The sequence below is a fragment of the Cynoglossus semilaevis genome, chromosome 4 (genome assembly GCF_000523025.1).
Source record: "Cynoglossus semilaevis isolate Cse_v1.0 chromosome 4, Cse_v1.0, whole genome shotgun sequence".
In the NCBI taxonomy this organism is placed as follows: domain Eukaryota; kingdom Metazoa; phylum Chordata; class Actinopteri; order Pleuronectiformes; family Cynoglossidae; genus Cynoglossus; species Cynoglossus semilaevis.
Window position 1 is genome coordinate 9199676 of NC_024310.1, and position 20217 is coordinate 9219892.

General features: G+C 37.5%; 1 protein-coding gene across 1 annotated transcript in view; it reads left to right on the forward strand.

Moving 5' to 3' along the window:
• LOC107988477 (contactin-5-like) overlaps nucleotides 1–19791 on the forward strand; it is a 78674-nt gene extending 58883 nt beyond the window's left edge. Inside the window, exons 9-11 of the mRNA XM_025055174.1 lie at nucleotides 9262–9357; nucleotides 12013–12216; nucleotides 19020–19791. Of these exons, the coding sequence (XP_024910942.1) occupies nucleotides 9262–9357; nucleotides 12013–12216; nucleotides 19020–19126 (407 nt within the window). The 3' untranslated portion in view covers nucleotides 19127–19791. The remainder of the gene's footprint in view (nucleotides 1–9261; nucleotides 9358–12012; nucleotides 12217–19019) is intronic.
• The last annotated feature ends 426 nt before the right edge of the window (nucleotides 19792–20217 follow it).

Consider the following 20217-nt stretch of genomic DNA (forward strand, 5'->3'; position numbering starts at 1 on the left):
ACTTAGTTACAGACAGTCCTGTTTGTGTGAAAACAAAAAGACGTTTTGTAATTGATTTCTGCAACACAAGTGAACAGGACATGTTCTGTAATTCTTAGTGTTTGTTTTTTTTTAATCAGTTTTTTCTATCATTACAAATGGGGTTGATCATCACAGGAGAATCCAAAACCAGTAAGGTTTCTCACTTTTCATGTGATTTACAAATAAAGGCACCAGCACACCAACTTGTGCATTTTTAGACATTACAGAAACATAATGAAAATAAATGCTTCTAAAACTTAGATTTTTGTCAATATATATATATATGTATATATATATATTTAAAATAAAATGTATACTATTTAAAAAAAAAAAATTAATACTATATTTATAACACTCCTCCAATTCAGTCCAATCTTCTCCTTGGTGACCAGACCAGACCAAGTGTGCTGTGTTTTCCGACCTGTTACCTTAAAGACTTTGCGTACAAGGTTACGGTCTTTATAAAATGACTAACGCTGAGTGTTTCTGTCTAGTCATATCTTGGCCCTGGTTTGTGCTTCATTAGCATTTTTATGTGTCTTGCCCTGAAATGTCACTCACTAATTAAACATGCTTGACTTTCTCGGTTGTACTGCTGAGTCAGCCACAAATCCCACACCTCGCCAACTGTTGCTGCAGTGAAATTTGAGCGAACAGGTCAAAAAACGTGCCAGTGAGAGGAGGTCTAATCTGAACACATTGTGGTGAACGTTACGTTAGAAATTATTCACTCAACTTTTGCAGGGTAATAAAATAGAAACTTTAGATGTAAAAATATTTAAATTAATCATGTTTTAAAATGAAATCATTTATAGAAAGTGTGATATCACAATAAAAAATAAACAATTCAAATTACAGGGCAGGAACAAACTACTGCAGTCCTGACACCTGGGTTTTTGAATATTGGCTGTTAACGGATATTAATCAACATTACTCTCTAAACTAAAATGTACCTAAAAAGTTTTATTTTTTTCTTGTAATGTTTTGACTTTTTCTCAAAATTAGGATTTGTCTTTTTATTTAAAACTATTTTCCCCAATCATTACAGCTTTTTTTTGTTGTTGTTGTTGTTGTAGTTTTTTCACTTTCTCTTGTAACGTTTCGACTTAATTCTTCATAAATTTATGACTTAAAACTTGTATCTTTTTAATACTTTTCAATTCTCAATATGGCCCTAAAAGTGTTGTATAAAATATACAAGAAGTAAACATGTCTGTGTTTACAGTCATTCAGTATTACGCAGCCTGTTCCTGAGGGTCTGTAAATGTTCAGTGACCAGAAAAACTGATTCAGATTATTCTCAAAATCCCTGGATATAATCTAGTTTCTGGCCGTGATGCTTTGCAACCTCTGCTTTAAGGGGGGGGAGTGTGGTGGGGAGTGGGGTGACTGTCCATGTGAAAGGTGCGTGGGGTCACTAATGATGCCGGAGACCTTTTTTACTACACCCACAGGTGTACAGTAAATGTCACTGATAGTAGGTGGCTTGATGTTGTCTGGTCGGGCGCAGTGATTTCCTGTCTGCAGCAAACTGACTCACTCTAAGAGTTACTGTCCATTTAATCAACTTTAATATCCATCAGCTACTTTTGTTTTTCTGCCTGAAATCCACAGACATCTACTGTAGAATCTCTCAGTCTTTTTTTTTATTCATTTTTTACTTTGCACCAGGCTTCCCCGATTTCAAAGTCCTTCCAGTCTTTCTTTTAGATCCATATAATTAGAAAAGAAACACACAGTAACCGTCCATGTGTTCTGCCGTTCAATACTGAGTCAACAGGCTGTAAACTTAGTTCTACACCAACAGCATTACGCCCAGCGGATATAATAGATCAAGTCGACTTGAGGCAATAAAGACGTGAGGTGCGAGAACCGCAGCCGAGCACAGAACAGAACCAGAAACCAGACAGGGCTCTGTGTTATTTTGCAGATTCTCCTGTTCTGTGCTTCTTCTTATTTTTAGAAATGCAGACAATTACCTCGCCTTGGGTTTGACACTCCAACCACTCCGTGTGTATTCTTTCATTATTTGTCTTTTCCACAGCAGTTTGACAGCAACACACAGCTAAACACAAACTAAAATGCATCATAATCCTGAAAACAATCAGGGATCACCGTCAACACTGATTCAGTCCTTATTGTTCTCGTTGGCGTCGACTGACGTTAAAAGCTTTATAAAATATTGCTGTTGTTTCAAAGTGGTGAGGGAGAATTTAACAATTTCCCTCAGTGGATCATTTATTTTCTAATTCTGAATCTGAACCTGACTATTTTTCTCCGTGACATTGACACAAGTTTAACAATTAATGTTAAATGTTAATGTTCTCTTTATTAATTAGATTTTTTAATTTAATCAAAGTCACCTGGTTTGGTTGGACATAGTCAGAGGAATGCAAATGAAATGTCATGTAAAAACTCATGTAAAAACAAAAAAGTTTACAATGGAAATGGAAAATAAAAAATTAAAATAATAATCATTTTCAAGAAACAAATCTTTCTATTTCTGAATACTTCACCATCAAAAACCAGAAATGTGTCCAATATCTTCACTTCCATGTGCAATAACATTCAGTTGGTCACTTTTTGTTATGGTAAAAACTGTGATATAGGTAATAACTTTTTTTTTTCACCTGCAGCAGTAGTAGTAGTGACTTGCTGACTCAACAGTATAAATGTAGGACACGGTAAGCTGGTATCGCTGTCATGACGGTACTATGATATACTTCACATCGTTAAATTGTTTACTGCACTCTGCTGCTGTTAACGCTGTGGATTTAGAGCTCAATGTATTTGGATGTTATCAGCAGGAGCTGCGATTGGCTGACAGAATCCATCTCCAAATCTCCGACCGCAGCTAAAGTCTGTTCAGAAATATTCCAACTACTTTAATTTTGAACCTAGAGTCATTAAATTCTCTTTATGATTTATGTCATTCCCAAGATTCTCTTCTCTTTAACACTATTCCAGCGGGGTCTTTGGAATAAATGCTATATTTTGTAAGACATCGAAGCACAGGGTTTAAAATATACCGTGTGATGAGCTGTCGATCTGAAGAGAGGCCGAGTGAAGGGTAATAAGTCGCTTCATTAATTTTGATGAAAAGAAATTATGGCCCCAGAAATTTTTCTAAATCGTAAAGTTTGAGGAGCCATTCTGTTGGGAGTCACTGCCTGTCAGAAGTACAGTAGAAAATGTCAGTTTGTTTAAACTGGGGTCACACAGGGCCACAGGGGTCATTGACCTCACTTTGCAGCAAAAAATTCACTGGCTCAATTCCCGGGCTTTTCATTTTAGGTTTGCCTGTTTATATATGTCATATCATCTGTCCTTCTCTTTAAGCTGATGATTTTTTTTTTTCTTATTGAAATAATTTTTGGGAGATTTTGTATTATAATAATAATAATAATAATAATAATAATAATAATAATAATAATAATAATAATGATAGTATTAGTAATAATAATAAAAACTCAAGTACTATGTACCTCATTGTTATACAAAAGTGAAGTTAATTTAAGAAATAAATCAAGTGGTGCCTTTTATGAGAAATCTCAGCCCCAGAATAACTACAAGGCTTAGAGAGGATTCATATAAATATGGATGATTTGGAGGGGTTTTTATTTTTCAACGTTAGGACCAGGTTTGATGTTTTACTGTCATGTTTAATTCAAAAGGCTCCATTTTGCAGCTTTTAAATTTGAATTTTAAAGTTAGCATAAGTGTGTTCATTTGTGCCCGTGGTCAAGTTGTTTTCAGTGTGCAGTCTGTGTTGTCTGACTTCATGTTTAAAGTCTAGTGATGGACTCAATTCTTGATTTGTTGACACCACACGATGTCTAACTAATTAGCTGGGTTTTGCCTGCTCGGGTAAATTGACCAAATTAAACATCTGGACGGCAGCTCCATAGGGCGGCGGTGTCAAGCTGGACTAGTGAACACAGCTCTGTTTAAAGCAGGGAATCATGGGAGATGTAAAGTGGAGCAGCCATAGTGCAGGGTGGAAAGGTCCAGTCAAGGCTGTCTATACTCTCTGGTCTCTGCTCCTGAGGTGGTTCAAGAATGTGCTTCTCTCTCTCTCCCTCTCCTGGCTGGTCTCTACTCCTGAGGTGGTTCAGGAATGTGCTTCTCTCTCTCTCCCTCTCCCTCTTTCTCTTCTTCTCCCTCTCTCGTTCTTTGTTTTGAAATTCTGAGTTGCTGAACTCACACTCGGGCTGTTTTTCAGGCGTGACTTTGAAGGCAGCAGGCAGAAAGGAGGCCTCTGATCTTTCTCCCCAAAGATTTCTCCCTTCTCTGCCGACAAGATTCTGGCTGAGGCTCAGGTATCGAGCCCGTGGAAGCTTGTACGGCGGTAATGAAATTAGTGAGATGCACATGAACACACCTTGAACACCTCCAAACCTTCCACAGCTTCCCGGCAATCACCATCACCGCGCTGAGCCTGATATTATTAGGAAATTGCGTTGAAAAGCTGCTTGCAGTGAATTTCATCACTTCATTTTAGAACTTGTAGAAAATGTATGAAGACTGAAGCTGCGTATGCTGAGTTGGCTTTTTTTTTTTCCAAGAGCGCTTTAATGATCATGAAGTTTGCTCAGTTAAAAAAAAGCTATCGGTGTGGATTTTTATTGCTGTAATACCAGTTGCAAAGGAAGGAGCCGTCATTTAGGAATTCATTTGAAGCTCTCTTCAAGAACACACAAATTTCTCTGATGTTCGTTTTTTTTAACACACTCCTGTTACCTTATTCTGCCGCAGTATTTCCTTTTTATGCCAACAGTATAAAGGATTATGAGGTGCTCTGACTTTTTTTTTTTTTTTTGCAGTTATAGTGTCCTTTACTGCTCTGCTTATTTATTCCAAACACCCACTGTTGCTTTCGCCCTAAGCATGAAAATAAACAATTTTCCATGATGCTGTGTAGTGGGTCTGTTAAAATATATGTACTGTAGTGCAGGGTGAATCATTACCCTCCTGTAGCAGTTGGTTGTCTGGAATAGCCAAATAGGAATCCATAAAATGAAATTCTATTCGATATTTATTAAATTAGACGGGGGAACACAAAAAATACTGCTGTTTCAACATTATGTACGCTTTCTTGGCTGGACGAGTGGAGAGATTTGTTTTTCTTTCTGCCCCTGAGAAAACAGTTTTTCTTACCTGCTCTCGATGTGCTTGATGAAGCTACAATAGGTGACATTGATCAGCGATAAGTCATGAGCTCCGTTAAATGAATAAAAAATGAGGTATAAGAGGAAGCAACATTGACAAAAGGAGGAAAAAAAGCCAAGGTGGTGACAGCTGCCAGTGAATCAATAGTGAACATTTGGGCTCTCTCAGGGCTCGTTATACATACTTAATGAATCAGGCGATGGCAGCAGCCGCTCTGCATGGGAGATCGTTACAAGCCACGGAGAACGGCTCTTTATAGTCGCTTGAGTTTGACATGTTTTAGATTTGGGTTTGTGTGTCATGCCATCAATTTTTGTTTCTGTTTTTTTTTTTGCTTACTCTTACATAAGATATTGGCCCCTCCCCCGTCCTCACATCAACCAACCTTCATTTTCTTTCCTGCAGTAAAGTCACCTGAACAAAAATATATCTCTGTATATGTTCCTACCTTAGATCTATTTTTTTCCTTTATTGGGTGTTTGTACATTGATGTTTAGACACCAGTGTGTACTCTCTCTATGTTACTTTAATGCAGGCTTGAGGAAACTAAGGCCCAGGGGCCAGATGTGGCCCATTCAGCTTTTTAATCCAGCCCTCGAAACTTTTCCAAATTGTATAATTTATTCATATTATCATTAAACGTCTGCTTTTTACACCTGCAATACCCAATAGATGGCGTAGAAAATAATAAAATCGTTTTAGCATTTTAGTCTTTAGGCATGACTTTTACATGTCATTTATCTTAGTTCACACCAACGCTCTATCAGCTCCTCAACTCCCCCACCCAATTTTAGTACAATTGTTGCCCACGAGTCCAAAACTTTGCCCACGCCTGCTTTAATGTCTAAAGGTGTTTATAGTGTTCATTCTTAATATCCAAGGCAGATTCTTTCACCCTGGCACCACATGATATGATTGGATAGATTCTCCAACACAGACATAAATGTCTACATGTAGAAAAAACTAAAGAAAATCTGGTACATGAAGAAAATTGATTCTGTGTATCATTTTTTACAATGTTTTATTTAGAGGTTTGAATTACGTGTATCACTTCCTCTGTACTAAAGAGAAACTGAAGACATCACACTGTACCAGTGCTCCCATATCTGCACAGTGGAGATTTTTAATCAGGGAGCTGGGAATATTCGTCCTTGACAAAATGAAAAACTGTCTTGATCCTCAATTACATTTTTTCCCCACATCTTTTTACTGCGTCAGATCAAACACATTGATTAAAAACTAATAAAGAAAAAAAAAAAGGCAGGTCACCTTCCATGGCTTTATGTCCGGGAAAGGTTTACGATCGGCACTGCAGCCAGACACTATGTTTTGACTACACTTTCGGGAGCTGTTATGTCGTCTGTCTTTATATACAGTCCCTGGGTCAGAATTAAACTTTGACTCATGACGTGGATTAGTGCTTTGTTCTATGACCACGTGTATAACACGGTATTTTTTGACATTGACAGTTTCCACAGTGTATCATGTCGCTCTCTTTACTGGGCCCTAATCACGGACCCAACAAAAAATTGACATTGTTTATCACGTTTCAGATTTTTATTTTATCTACAGACATAAATAATAATAATAAAAAAACTCAAATTCTTAAATAAAATACTTGATTGAAGACCATTTATCTTTTGTCATTGCAGTGAAATTTGCCATGTTAACTACCAAGTGAATATTTCTCCTTTCTCCTAAAATGACTGTCCGTTCATACAGTACATATGCTTGAATGGTCTGGCAACCTATCCGACCGTCACTTCCTGTTTTTAAATCTGTGTTAAAAACCCATTTGTTTTCATTGGCTTTCAGCGCTGACTGAGTCGTTTCATGTTTTGTTGTCTTTTATTGACTCCTGAATATTTCATGTCTTTTATGTCCACTCTGGTTTTTTGCCAGTGTTTTTATTGTCACTGTTCAGCAGATCCCAGCTCTGTTGCTTTTAAATGTGCTTTGTAAATAAAAAGGGTTTGATTTGGGTTTGAAAATTAAACCATTCGATCATTCATTATGATAACTGCACAGACAGCCATAATCAAATACAGGGGAATATTTGCTAACGATTGCTCGTAGCTGGATTTGATTGGGTTTTGTTTAGTCTAATATCCAAAAAATATTACTCTCCATTAGGGGTTGCCATAGCAGAAGTCGTGATGATTTTGCATTATACATTTATGGCAACCCCAATCATTGAGTTTGAGAGTTGGCTAAGTAGTTGGAGACGTACAGTAACCTGTTCCACCACCTCCAGAGATTTTCCAAAAAGACAGTAATCTATAAAATAAAAAAAATCATTACAGTATAACGAGACACACTCTGGTAGAGCACGTGGCCCTTCCCTCTGCAGTACAGTACTTGTAGCTGTTTATTGCTGTATTTGCTGTATGTGTTTCCTTTTTTTCCCTTGAGGAAAGCAGGTTGTAAGTCAATATTTATCATTAAGGGATATGAAAGGCCACGGACCACATGGTGAAAGAGCAGTTAGTTCTCCTGCCTTCAAGGAAGCACATCACTTCTTTGTCTCTGGTGATAACTGATGTGTGGGATTGTACAAGTTCTCCCTCTGTGTAGTGTAAATAATATGTGAATCATTGTAAACTTCTAACTGTAACAGTATAGTGAACTGATCAGTGTGTTCGAGAACATTATTGTTTTGTTTCACCAGGACAATTAAATACTAAATACTATTTATATATTGTAATGTAAATATTCAACTACAGTATACAAAACTCTTTGCCAGCTCACCTAAAGTAAACTAAAGTATTTGACATAAAAACATCCTTGCATCCTCATTGAGTGAAGCCATGCCCCACGTGTTGTATTTGAAGAACCTGGTCGTGATCTTTATTCCTTATTTCTTTCATCAGTGTACAAAGATAATCACAGACATCCTTCACTGACGAGTTACATCCCTCCTCAGAACTTTCACATCAACAGAAAGCTGTGTCTCTTATACTTCTGAATTGTAAGTGACAGAGAGTTACCCTGGGGTCAACTGGTTGGCATTTGATGTTGGCACCGATTCCAAAGAAATTAGACAGGCATTATTTTTGTTTACGACAGTGCAGCTCTGGCCTTTCTGATTTAACAGGCTTTGCTCTACTTGCACTAGAAAAACAAACATACTGTTGGATTGGTACTAAAAACAAAAACAACAACAAACAAACAAATGGTATGAAGCAGTTTACAGTGGTCTTTAGGTAGAAATAATTAAAATTTTGATTTGCGTTATAGGAAAAAGATCACACTTTACCAAATGTGACTGTTACCACACTGAGAGTGGGCATGGGAATTTTTTTTTTAATTATTTTATTTGACTTGTGAGTGAGCAAAAATTGAAGATGGTATATATAATATTTATACAAATATTGTTTATTATTTCAGACTGAGCATGGAGCAGCTTTATCCTAGGTTGGCTCCGCTAACTGTAGCTCTGCTGAAAGTAGTGTTTATGAAGTGTGATGTATAATTTTAGAAGCATAGCCTAATTACTGTGCACATCTAGATTGACTATGTATCAACATTTTGCTTCTGTCTCATATTATATAAATGTTTCATCCTCATACATTGCTTGTCCTTGTTTATGCTGCTGAGGCTAAACTACAAGCTGCAGGATGTAGAAAAACAAAGTGGAACGAGAGGAAAAGCAGATGTACTTTAACTCAGAGCAGGGCTAATTCACATGCTACAACATGAAATGTGGAAATCAAAGAAGGAAAAAGCTTTATGATTAAAGAGCAACAATTTCACTCACTGTACCCCCTTCAACTTTATTTCATGTCTTTCAGGCAGTGCCCTCGTCTCATTTTATAATGGTACTGGAACACAGAACTCAAAAATGTATTGATAAAAGTTCCGCTTCCATCTTTGCTTCTCTTGTGTTTTACAGTTACCCAGCCTGTACCCTAACGTTCATTTCATCTGTGCACCCTCACTCACTCTCAACCCTCGATTGAATCAGATGACTCACTGCAGGCAGATTGAATGATATTGATGTTGAGTGATACTGCATTACTATAATATTGACCTAGTTGCTAAGAGGGAATTGTGCTTTGTTTGCTGTTTCAGATCTTGGTGCTTTCAGTGGCAAGAGCAGAGGCGGAGTGTCTGTGCGTGAAGGACAGGGAGTGGTCCTCATGTGTATCCCCCCTCCTCATTCACCAGGTGAGAAAATAAACAAAAAAAAAAGTTATTTATGTCTGTGCTCATCAATAAACACATTACAGTTCATTATAGTTCTCACCTAATTGTCTTGAAGTGAAGTCTAATTAATTTACTTATACATGCATCAATTCAGTTTCTTTAAACCACTGTGATCTGCAAAAATGATACAAATGTTAAAAGAACAACAAACACGTGTTATAAGGGGGATGGATTTGCAGGATTGTCGGAATGAAAAGTTGCACCACCAATTATTTCACACAGGCAGCGCGTGGGCAGCGCCCATATCTTGAATATTCCTCTCTGCAGTTGTCCTCTAATGCAAGATATTATGTGAGTTATGAATCATCCAGGGTTTCTGTTTGCACCCGCTTTATTACACTACACAACCGCTGCTATGGTAGTCTGTGCCAAGAGCTGTGCAGCGGCCATGCTTGTTATTTTTGCACGTCATGATAACAACCAGAATGTTTAAAAAAAATAACAGTGATGATCCCAAACAGCAGACATACTAAGTGTCATCCAGTTTAAATGTAGTCGTTACTGTAGGAGTGACTGTTTTGTTTGGTGACAAAGATCAACTGAATGGATAATGGGATTTTCTGTCATTTAAGAATTGCAATAATCTTGCAGCTGTCAAGTTGATAATGGAATTTACAATTTAGTCACTATCACCAATACCAATAGTCACTAATACCCAACTTCTCTTTGGTCATTATCACATACACATTTTGTAAAAATCCCCAACTTCTCTTTGATCATTATCACATACACATTTTGAGCTTTGTTATATCAAAACAGTAAGAAGAAAAAATAATTGACCATTTGCGTCAATCAGTTTCTGTCTGTCGCTGTTTTTGTTGTCATGTGGGGGGTGCCTCCATCTATTAGTGGTGGTAATACATTTAGTTGACTTTTAAAAATCATGCCACAAGCCTTTTTTTTACTTTTCAGTAATAACAGATAACAACCTTTAATTCATCATTTGATTTGAATTTTGCTTTTTATTTATTTTACTTTTCAGTAATAACAGATAACATATATACAGTATAGGAATCGTGTGTGTCATAGAATTATCAAATACATGAAATGCCATGTTAAAACCTCAACCTAACCTCAAGCTGGCCATCGACCGTTGAGCTTATGTTGAATCCCCCAAGTGGCAGTTATTCTTCGTTTAGTGAGCGACGTGTGATGGTTTCATTTCCCCTCCCTCTAGGAAGAATGGATTAGGCAGAATCAAAGAGATGTGAAATATCTCTTGACAATGTTGAATAGATTAATTTGTCTGTGAATGTGACAGTCGACTTCTTTCTTTCAATGCAATGATGGATGCAGCCATCCCAGACTCTACACAATAGACAAAGCAAACAATGTGGTGTCAACATCAGCATGCTGCTCCATGTTCATCATTGTCATACTCCAACACTCCATCCATCCATCTCTCCACCCGTATTATTACCTTCTTATTCATCATGATGTCTGCTACAACAAGTGAAATGCTGTATACGTTTGAACATACTGTATGAACAGGATCTCCTCACTCACATAATCACACTTCCTGACTGTAATTCCTAGTAAAAAGTGTCAAATAAATGTAAATATATATAAACATATGTCTGTGTATGTATATATATGTATACATACAAATATATTATAAACATATATGTGTGTATGTATATATAAATATATCTATGTAAATGTATATACACACATATGTTTATATATTATATATGTTTACATTATATATATATACATGTATGTACAAGTGTGTCTCTAAATATATAGATATATGTCTTTATATACGTTTTTGTGAATGTGTCATATATGTATGCACTGTATATATGTGTGTGTATATATAATACATATATACACAGTATATATACTGTATATGAAGCTACACTGTAACCAGGTATTTGAAGCAGACTTGTTCTGTTAAAACAGTGAATATTCATATAACACATTTACCACAATAAAAAAACACTGATTTTTCAAAAAACTGTAATATTTAGCATTACTAAGGTTAAAGCTACAGAGCAGAAACCTACATCACTGACAAACTCATCCATTTAATGCATCCAACTCAAGTGCTGTTTATCATCCAGTTTATGCATCACCTGTGTACCGTCTGAGGATCTTTGATCCCATCCTTTATTTACAAAATGCAGCACAGAACACAGATGCAAATAAAACAATTGATCCATCGTTGTTGTTTTTTTTTTTTCCTGTCGGCAAATGTCTGTGTGAAAAATAAAGAGGTTTAATGTGACTTTTTAAATGCTTTTCTCATCAGGTTCCTGTCACTGTGTTTTCTGAAGCAGCGTGTTTAATAGGGCTGTCTCATATCACTGCGATCAATGAAGTTATTAATGTGTTCTGACGTCAGTTATTTTTCTGTTATAACTCACCTACACTTCAGACAGTACAGACACAGACACAAACACTGGTCTCACCTATGGTTTATCACATTCACAGACAACCAAGTTTGAAATAGCTCTTCGATAAAAGTGTTAATCGGTGTTAATATTGATGTAGTCGTCTTGGTGCTGAGAGAGAGGCGGTTGTCTGCAGTCAATGAGAGAGGGCTGCATTCATGCATTTACATTTTTTTTCTATTGTTTTAAACACTAATATGTACGGCCTGCGTTTATTTCCCAGAGATCATCTACAGCTGGGTGTTCAACGAGTTCCCCTCCTTTGTTGCCGAGGACAGCCGGCGCTTCATTTCCCAGGACACAGGAAACCTGTACATCTCTAAGGTTCAGCCGTCCGACGTGGGCAGTTACATTTGTTTGGTGAAGAACACAGTGACAAACGCACGAGTTCTCAGCCCACCGACACCCCTGACTCTGAAAACAGACGGTAAGGCTCTCAGATTTATATTGAACCTGACAAATCAAAAGCTCTGATTTGTATGAAAACCAGAGGGAGAGAAATTTAATAGAATTTATCGTATGTGTTTGTCTTCTGTTTGTCTACCTGAAATCTGTTTTCCACAGATCTATTCTCTCTTCACTGCCTCCTCCTCTCAACTTGTTTGGCAGAGATAAAAATGTTAAAGCCTGTATTGTATTCTACAGGGGCCTTTTATTATATCATAATGTATTTGGAAGAAAAAAGAAATGGGGCTGATAGGTTGATAAATGTGGAGCAACTCCTCTGCCTTAGCTCACGTCAGTGGAAGGTGTTATGAATTCCATACACCCTCGAAATAGATAACGTGCGATTCTTAACATTAGTGCGGGGAATCTTCCTCACTCACAGTGTGCTGTGGTGAAACTGCCCAACAGGGAAATCATTTTCCAGCATAAAATTAACTGAATCAATGGCCCTCTGCCCTGGATGGGGTTTCACTCCTCATACTAGCCTCTCAGGAGCCATGCACTGAAGCTGTTTGTTGGACTCAGGTGTAGATTTCACCCCCGGTCTTTATATGTCTGACTAGACGAAAGTCATCACGTCACACAGGTGCCTGTCATTGTCAACACTTTTAAGGAGCCTTTGAGATTACATCCCCAGTGAAGCTGTAAAAGGACACTCGTGCCTCCGAACCAAACCTGCTCCAAATGTTGCGTTATAAATGTACCTCTTAAGGACCACAGTCCCTTAAGGTAAACTCCGAGTATTTGTATAACGTAGTAGGAAAATTACGTTAATACTTAACGCATAACCACGGCTAATTGGTTCGTCTCACAATGCTGTCGTGAATCTTGATGCAGCGGAGCATAAATGTTTGACTATCCCCTGTTCTCAGATAAAGACAAGATTTGACAGGATCAATATTGAAGATGTGTGGCTTTAACACGTGCTGATGGACACCATGCTAACAGCAGCGCAGCAGGGCCAACTCATATTTCTACAGCTGAGGTTCATAATGTCAAATAATGTTTTGGCATGTCCTGCTCCACAAACGCTATAATGTTCAGCAACTGCCTATGTTGCTGATGGGTGTAAAATAGCCAAAATTACATTGGCACTCTGTCCACACAGACACCAAAATGTTCCAGTGCAGTATGTGCCTCTCGATTGTTGGATTCAGACCAATCAGACGCCACAATCTGTGCCTCGGCAAAAGAGGGTGATTATTGCACAGCAGACGGTCTGGGCTGGATCGGTTTGCACCTCACCACTGTCAACTGTAACCCTGAGTCTCTTAATCAAAACTAGCACCTGGGCACCATTACATCACAGTGCCAGTCATTGATTTTTCTCCTCATAATCCACCTTGAGCTGAGAAGAGCTAAACTCTAAAGTCGGCGTCTAACGAGTAAATATACCCTAATTATAAAAGTCGCCATCTAACGAGTAAATATACCCTAATTATACAGGCACACAGACCAACTTGGGGACACTGTTTAGTGAAGCTACATCTTTATTTGAAAAACCAAATTACTGACACTGTCTAAATAAACAAATAGACAAAGAAAATAAATAAACAAATACGCCATGTTTGTGCAACCAAGAAGGATGATTTTTGTAAAATAAATGTCATATATTTCAAAATTTACACAGTAAAGCTTACAATAATTAAGTTTATTTTGCGAATATTACACAACATGACACAACCATAGAATATAAGCATTGTCATTGCAAGGAACAAAAAATAGGAGATTTAAAAAATGCAATGTATTTAAAAAAACATATTTGACTACAGAAGCTAACATTCATCATAAAAAAACACAGTATGTAAGAAGTGCAGAGGTGACATGTACCACAGGCAGTTGAACGAGAAGATGTGAGGAGATGAATAGGCAGGGCTGAAGACAGAGAAGAAATCTTCACGGCTGCCGAGACAGAACACCAGGTGCAAATTTTACAAAGGTAACCCTGAGAGCGTTGGTAAAAGTTCAGCACAAAAGGAAAAAAAAAAATTACATGGCAAAGAGAAAAATTAAACAAAAATGAGATTGACTACATTGAACCAATAGACTTTCAAATCTGGATTTGGAATTAATTAAGATGCAACATCCTCCTAGGGCCATGGTGGTATTTGATTTTTATTTGATTTTGTTATTTTGTACAGATTTAAATTTTCACTATTGTTAGTAACACCATGAGATGTTTCACATTCCCACATTTCCAGCAGTAGCAGTGAAACATAATGTAAGCAGACACACAGGCCTGTTTTCTCTGCTACATGTTTAATGAATATTAGCAACCATACGCCTCCAGCCATTTTCAGTGTCAGCATGATTTTCTACTGACTCTCTTATTTTGAGTGTTGTAGTCAAAACATTTCATTGTCTACTGCACTGAGACACATCCTGCCTTAAATACACAGTACCATCATTTTAGTGGGGCCTGCAGTAAAGAAAAGTTTGAATCTTTTTAAAGTTATGCTAATAAGCTAATATGACATCAAGGAGAAAATGCAGCAGCTTCAAAGTAGTTTCTTCTACTGCCTTATAAAGTACTGTCTTGTCCCCAGGAGTACATAATAATTTAAATGATGAAAAATTAAATAAATTAACAGAAACCAAGGATCGCGTGCTAAAGTACATGTTTTGGACCGTTAATCATGATTTTGTATCAAGCATGGCTTAAGCTGATGAAGAATAGATAAGTGCCTCCGGGGTAACTTTCTCAAAGACTGCACAAGTGTGACAATCCAATTACCATCAGTCAGCTGAGACACGTCCAGCTGTCCAGGAATTTATAGGACATGTATGGACAAAACTGATTGGATTTTTTTTCCCTTTAGAGTGCATTTTTAATGTGACCCGGTCACATAACTCAATTAAAATCTGTCCCTTTTAAAAAACTTTGATACATGATCAACTTTAAACACAGGGGCAGCAGCTGTGGACAGAAAAATGAGAAATGAGTCGTTGCATTTGTTCCCCTGGTTCCTCTGCACATAATATCTTGAAACATTTCTGACACATTTAGCGCCAAACTTTATTTGCACCCGGGGGATGAACAGATGATATATTTTCATGGTGAAAAGTAAAGGTCATTGCGAACCAACAAATCCCTGATGCTTAAGAAACAATTTGTTTTAGGAACACCTAAATCCTGCTGCACTGCACTGTACTTTATACTATTCTAGTGGATGACTATCATAAAATAAACCGGTATATTTTTATTTTTACGATGTGTTCAGAAATACCCAGTGATAAACTACTGATGTGTTTGAAATTCAGGATGACCGTCTCACAGTGTTCATCTAAGATCTTAATTTACTGACTGACCAGTGAACATCATAATCTCCCAGTAATATGCATTGCAGCTAATGATGATCATCGTGTTATAGCTGCTCCTGCAGTCTTGTCCATGTTGATTAGAATCATTTTTTTTCTCAGTGTGAGTTGTAGCAATGAAAGCAAGTTGAAATGAACGACTTTGTCAGTGCCTCTGTAGGACAATCTTACTGTATTCAAGGATTATTAGTGGTCAACAGGAGGAATCGGAGCCTAGACAAAATATGGTTCACGTCTTTTTCTTCCAAGAGGCAGTTCTAACTGACTGCTGGAAACCTTCTGCCTCAGAGTGGCTGAATACCAGAAAAAAGAGTCATTACACCAAAACACACCTTTACACATGAGCAGAACATTCCTGCCATTAGGTTAGGGCGAATAACAACTAAACTCTGGCTAAATACCAGATTCCCCCAGTAATTAATTAGTTAGTTAGACGAAGCTTCTGGAAAGAAGAGGTGAAACGTCTTTAAAAAACCAGGACCTCTATTTAACTGCTTCTTGAATAGAAATGTCCCACTGTTCATTTACTTGCTTGGGTGATTTTATTTTTACACTTAAAGAACTTGCGAATATGATCTTTAAAAAAACTACAGCAGAAGAAAAAGGCAAAGATTAGAATAGAGACGAATGGAAAGTTAAAGATAGAACCTCAGCTGAAGTGCAGTCAGGGCTATTGTTTCCTAACAGTTTAAAAAGTTCTAATGCAACAAAGCCTGTCTTCAAAATAGTACTTCCACTAAATTAAACCTTTATTGCTGCGTCTAAACTTTACCATTTCCTAACATGTCATATATTATTTACAATAATAAGAAATTGATACATTGATACACTTATTTTTCTTACACTCTCTCCGACATTACCGTATTTTCCAGACTACAACTTGCTCCGGATTATAAGTCGCACCAGTGCCCTAACTTTTCATTGCTACAGGAGTAGCAGATACTGGTTCACATGCCTAAAGTGCCCTCTAGCGGTTATCAGTGGAAAAATAACGAACGTGTACATTTTCATTGTTGTCAGTGTGAAAGTAACAAATGAGAAACTATATATATGTAAGTCGCACCTGAGTATAAGTCGCAAACCCGGCCGAAGGAAGAAAAAAAGTGCGACTTAACAATCTATAGTCCAAAAAGATGGTATTTATTTCTATCCTGTGTCCGGCCTGTGACTCAGACTAAATAGAGGTTTAAAATAAACTTTCAAAAAATATAAACATGTGGTGATTGATGTTCAAGTAGAAATTATGTTGGAGAAAAAATGTGCCATAAATAAATGCCCCTTTTCTTACATTTAAAGCCACAAAGGCCAATAATCCTTGCTTTCTCCGTGCTCCAACCATCACATTCCACATGTGGGAGGGATAATTATGATTCTTAATGTTATGCCAGTCGTTTGTCTCATTGATTACATACATTACAGTGCACTTGTAGGGGCGCTGCTCATGCTCCGACATGCTTTCGTGTGAACTGAAGCAGGTGCCGTCAGGGGCGGCGTGTCCGTCAGCGCCGTGTCTCCCTGTGCGTTTAACATTCTTTGGTGAAGGAGAACAAAGACTCATGTAATATTCATATCACAAGCTCCTGTTTAATAAGACAGATAATTGTAATGAGATCCCAGGTGAAGGTGCTTTCCTTTGTTACGATGAATTTGCTCAATGTGCTATGACACGTCGCTCTTGCAAATGGATATAAATGGCCGACTTAATGTACAGATGAATACACAAGGAGAACCAGGCTTCTGGCTATGGGTGTCCAGATATTATTAAATGTGGAGTATGAAGATAATTCTTCAGTTTAGCAGACCAGTAGATGGCAGTGATGTAAGTCAGAAGATGGTGTTTTGGGAAGTGTACAGCTTAAAATACTCTTTGATAACAAGTGAAGCCTGAAATTAATCATTAGCTTAAAGATTTCTGTTAAACAGTGTAATTCTAATTAGCGCCCCTTTTTTTTTAAGTTTGTTTATTGGCAAATACCAGGTTAAACCATTAACGTTTCTCATCTGATTAATCACAGGATTAATCAAGAGTGTAAGTGATTAATTGTTAATAAATATTTTATTTAATTGTATATGATTAATTCAGATAATACAACCTCAGATAAACAAATGTACTGTGATGCCTTAAACTGGTTTAAACTGGATTTCTGTTCAAATGTATAGCCCCATCCAATACAATATCCATGTCCAGTGGATGTGTGGTGTATCAGTACAATATCCATTTCTAGTGGATGTGTGGTGTATCAGTCAATGCCAAGAGCCTAAAGTGCCACCTTTGGCTCAGGAGCCTCGATGCCAAGAGGCTAAAGTGCCACCTTTGGCTCAGGAGCCACAGGTTGCAGTCCACTGGTATATGTGATGAGACAGTCCTGATGGTCTCCTTGGAGTTAGAATGGTGTTCCAGGTACTTCAGTGTACTACTACAGCCCAAAAACATGTGAGGTTATGGTAGTTGTTCACACTGAAAACCACAGGTGTAGGTGGGAGTTTGAATGGTTGTTTGTCTCTGGATGTGGCCCTGTGATGGACTGTCGAGCAGTTCAGGGTCTACACCGCCCTCACCCAGTGCATGCTGGGATCGGCTACATGTCCTCCCACACGTATATTGAACTTGTGTTTTTAATATACTCAACAATTCCAACACCTTCGGCCTTCTTATAAAGGTCGCATAGACTTTTAGTACAAAAAAAACTAATTTAACCACAAGGACAACACACACAAAAAAAGTTTTTTTAGCACCACTTGCTGGTAGGAGGCGCTACCTCATAAAGTGGACATGACTGTGTTGTATTCACTTTATTTTCCTTCAATTATTGAAATTAAAGAAATAACTATTATCCCTGTGTTAAAAGTGAGTAGAAAATCACATCCTTCCCTTATACTTAGAGACCATGCTTTAAATCACATCTACTGTCCTGTGATACGCTACAGTACTGCAGTATAGTGTGCTCATTACATCACATAGCAACTGATCAATACAAGGCAAATATATTCACTCTGAAGATCTATTGTCCAATTAAGTGCAACACTTGACCTGTAAATGTTGTATTATATTTATCTGCCTTTAATTTGACCAAACAATAAAAATAGAAAGATCCAGTAACAATGTTTCACAGGTATTGTTTTAATATAAAACCTCAGTGGCTGTTATTCAGGTTCATGCTCCACGTCGTCCTTGTGTACTATATAAAGGTAATACATCGGGATATTTGGAGAAGTCAGGAAAGCAAGACGTTCGTGATATCCCGATTTGTTGCTACGCTCTCATTCCTACTGTAACGATTGTGTTGCTTTCCAAAGCAGAATACAAGGCCATAAAATGTGGCCATCTATGTGAGTTTAACCCACATTCCCTCGTCACTGTACGGGGAAGAAAAATGAGGATAATGGCAAATGTGAGAGTAAAGAGCTGTTTTCACTGCGCTCGCTTCTAATGTCTTCAATTTCTCTTTCTCAACATTTTCCCAGGTGTCATGGGTGAATATGAGCCCAAAATTGAAGTGCATTTCCCTACGTCTGTTCTTGCTGCCAAAGGAGTGACTGTCAGACTGGAGTGCTTTGCTCTGGGGAAGTAAGTAAACAATGGAAAAAATATATTGTATAGGTGGCTGTTTATTAAAGTAGAAAGAAAAAAATGTGTGAATCAACAGAAAAATTAAAATCAAGTGTGACACTGTTCTGTTGCTGAGACATTCTTTGGGTAATTCCCCTGGTGGTTGGAGTAGATTATCCCATTACCTGAGTGGGAAGCAGCCATATCTTGTCTTGAGGCAGGATGTTAAGTGAGTGTAGAAAAGTGCTGCATCGCAGCTCTGCTGTTAGATGACATGTTAGTGAATGGGGGAGAGAATAGAGGGGTCTTCTTCCCCCAGGGGGGGCTGTGTCTTCTCATTACTGAGGACCTTAACGTATCTCTTTTTCCTCTGTGCTTCATAAATGTTGAAATCCAAGGTCATCACTGCAGAGGGAAAATGAAATTGGTTACAGTCCAGTTGGATCACAGCACCTGCACTGGTTACTATTGCTACAGTAGTTTTATTAAGAGTACCACTATATACCTATATATGGCTATATGGCTAAAAGAAATGCTAATAATAATTTTATTTTATATGTTTTATTATGTGATTCTATAATTATGTATTTAAAAAATTGTTGGATTATACCAAGTTCCCATAGGAATATGACAGAGTTTTTGTGAAAAAACCTTTACCTTTTACAGCCCTATTTGTGCCTTTGACAATTTCAAAAAAAAAAAAAAACAGACAGCAGTTTGTCTTTGATGAGTAACTACCACACACCTTGGAGAGAATCCGTCAATTTCACTTCAAACTTGTTCTGGAACTCTGCGACCAGAATGTATTCCAAAATTTTTAAAGTGCCGCTTGGTTTGTCCTTGACAAGTTTGATGTGTTCACCAGGTCACATCTATCTATCAAAGAATCTGTCACACACTGGCTCATGCTGAATACTGTGAAATCGTTCCAATGTCACAGCGCCACATAGAGGTCAAATTCGTTTTATTTTACCTATTCAGTTTCTGTTGTTCCTGCAATTTAAATTCTTGTTTAATTCAACAAACCAGGTGGTTGTGGAAGGTTTTGTACACAGAGCTAAAAAACATGTTGATGGGTTCAAAGGTTTTAAATGTTTAATTTACTTCAATTTT